Source organism: Trypanosoma rangeli (genome assembly GCF_003719475.1).
Source record: "Trypanosoma rangeli strain AM80 chromosome Unknown Tra_15.4_contig_00173, whole genome shotgun sequence".
Taxonomy (NCBI): Eukaryota; Euglenozoa; class Kinetoplastea; order Trypanosomatida; family Trypanosomatidae; genus Trypanosoma; species Trypanosoma rangeli.
In genome coordinates, this window is record NW_021705921.1 from 5,447 (window position 1) to 8,094 (window position 2,648).

The window sequence follows — 2,648 nt, forward strand, 5'->3', positions numbered from 1 at the left end:
GGCCTACACACACAGAGAGAGAGAGAGTGAGAGAACATAACGTGGAACACGTTGTGGCACCCCACTGCCACTCGAATGGAATTATGGCAGTAGCATTGTCCAAAAAAAAAAAAAGAAGTAGCTGCGACCACAACCGCACCAATCCGCAACCAAATGCACTCCTACCCTTCCTTTGGAGCCATGGTCAACTTATCCAGTAGCTCACTTCGTTCAAGTTTTCCACGCCCCTCATTGAAATCTCTCGTAAAGTCGTCTTCGGCGTCGTTGAAGAACGCCTCAATAGCATCACGATCAGCCTGTCCAAGTGGGGTGTCAGCCTTCTCGATACTTCCTGGCGGTGACTCCTCATGCAAGCAACGATGTCCCTCAGAGCGTCCGTCTTGTCCCTGAAGTGCACTGTGCCTCTCACGCAACGTAGACAGTTCCGCCAGCAGCTTTGCACGGACCACCTCCTCCCTTGATGTCGTCATCACCCCAGAGTGCGTCGAAGTCACCCTTTTCGATTTCTGCATTCTGCCATAAAGGGAAGGAGGAAAGTAGGAGAGATAAAGGGAGAAACACACCCAGAGATATACAAAAAAGAGAGAACCCAAAAGACCATGAAACTACGTGAGCAAAAGGCGTCCGCCAAGCAACGTCAAATAAGTGAAATTGAAATGAATGCACATGATCAACTCACAAAACAATAAAACGTACAAACGCAATAAAACAAAAACACACAATAGAACGCAAATGCAGACAATGCCCCTGTAAACGGTTAATAAAGAAGGTGGTAGAGGGAGGGGGGACAAAAAAACAAAACACCGCAACGTTAAACATTTGCATCTCATTTTACTTCAACACACCTGGATAATAATATTATGGCATATATATATATATATATATATATATATGCCATAAAGTAAACATCACATGGCAGATCTCTGGTTTTGCACCCGGGGAATTTGAGCGATAAGGAGGACCAACCACAAGGATCTCTCAGTTTTGTCCCTAAACGCCATCTCAACACACTTGCCCCCAGCCTCCTTGCAGAGCTCAAGGCCAATCGCAAATTTCTGTGATGGTGAAGATACCTGCCTCGCGCGCTTGACCGATTTAAGAGTAACAATGTGGCGAGTCTGTGAAACGTCATTGGGGTTATCGAAAAAAAGAAGTGTCTTCGTCTGGCTAAGCACACAATAGAGACGGCTCCAATGACGCCCAAGCTTTAGAAAAACATAATCCTGTCGTATGATTCGTTCACATTCGAGGCTGCAACTTGCGTCAACAGGAGGGCAGATGTTTTTTTTCGTGGACTGATCGATAAATGGACGCAACACCCGTAGCGAGTGTGACGCCAGACGTTTGCCCTTATTCTCCGCCGTGCCATCCGCATCGTCCAAAAGAGCACCAGCGGGCATGGCTTCGGCCCGTGAAGACGACAGCACGGACTGCTCCATAATGTTTAATTCGTTTCTTAGCCAGAGGTCCGATAATCGAATATCCACACAATTGTTCTTCATCATCGCGATTTGTGTGCGCAGTATTTCCAACTCCTTTTCGTAGGAGTTCGACAAGGCAGAAACCACATGCTCATCGTAGGCGGGGGTTGACGTAATTGACACAAATTGTTTGTTTTCCTCGCGCTGCTGGTGCAGTTCTTCGCGGAGTTTGGTAACGTCCGCCAGTAGCTCCTTCTGCTTCCACGTCTCGCTGCCATCTCGCTCCGCCATTGCCCTTCGAAGAGCACGCACGGCACCAAGACTATCTGAGAGCTTGTCGACACACAGCTTTAGCCTCGCGTTGGTGCCACGAAGCAGATGGTACATGTCGTGGTGGACAATGCGGAAGATCTCCGCCAATTCCACACCGTACTCCATTACGATTTGAAGCCTGCCAGTGCACTCATTCTGGACAATATCCGTCGCCGAGACCACCATTTCCCCCATCGCACTTCCGTCACCTACCCTTCCCAGCGCAGGCTATTGAAGAAGAACAGATCAAACATCATGTAAACAGACACAATCACATACTGAGAGAGAGAGAGAGGAGGAAAGCGTTGATAAACCACAACAACGCAGCAAACAAAACTGCACACATTCACACATGTAAACAACAACAACAAAAATAAAAACAAATCAAAAGTAATAACTATAGAGAGAGGTTCGAGGCCTGGCATCGTCTCACCATTGGCATCGCATGATGCCAAGACTATAGCACGGTAAGTGAACGGGGTAATTTGTGCATGTGTAACTGTGCGGTGATCCGATTTTTCTCTTCAAAGGAAATATGGAGAGACAAAAAACACCGGGGTGGGATGAGAAGACCCAAAGCCTCAGGCATCGTGGTTGTGTAGTGTATAGCCGGACAGTACATATCATCAAACCAGGAGGGGCAAAAAAAAAAGGTTGCAAAAACAATTTTTTAAAGAAAAAGCATCCGCCTCTTTTTATTTTGCCCCTCTCGGCTGAGTTTTATTTAGGAACAAAATAATAATAATAATAATCCATACGGCAATTTAGCAAGACATGTACATGTGAACATATTATTACATGTGTCGTACCACACCGCAACTAAAAGGAAAAAAACGAAGGCAACACCCCTCTACAAAAACACCCGGTTCCCTTACGGCGCTTCACGCCAATCAATCTAAAAAATCACCGCAACAA

The 2,648-nt window shown here is 46.4% G+C and overlaps 2 protein-coding genes across 2 annotated transcripts, besides 5 other annotated features; both read right to left on the reverse strand.

Annotated features, from left to right (window-relative positions):
* Window positions 1–13: 13 nt before the first annotated feature.
* Window positions 14–34: a microsatellite.
* Window positions 35–161: 127 nt separating this feature from the next.
* On the reverse strand, window positions 162–512 carry TraAM80_05366 (uncharacterized protein; the record flags this gene model as incomplete). Its single annotated transcript, XM_029382248.1, has 1 exon — window positions 162–512. The coding sequence occupies one exon, from the start codon at window positions 510–512 to the stop codon at window positions 162–164; it is 351 nt and encodes a 116-aa protein (XP_029237828.1).
* A 353-nt stretch (window positions 513–865) lies between these two features.
* Window positions 866–893: a microsatellite.
* A 15-nt stretch (window positions 894–908) lies between these two features.
* Window positions 909–1,928, reverse strand: TraAM80_05367 (uncharacterized protein; the record flags this gene model as incomplete). Its single annotated transcript, XM_029382249.1, has 1 exon — window positions 909–1,928. The coding sequence occupies one exon, from the start codon at window positions 1,926–1,928 to the stop codon at window positions 909–911; it is 1,020 nt and encodes a 339-aa protein (XP_029237829.1).
* A 116-nt stretch (window positions 1,929–2,044) lies between these two features.
* Window positions 2,045–2,116: a microsatellite.
* Window positions 2,091–2,131: a sequence feature (A-rich).
* Window positions 2,132–2,467: 336 nt separating this feature from the next.
* Window positions 2,468–2,485: a microsatellite.
* Window positions 2,486–2,648: the final 163 nt, after the last annotated feature.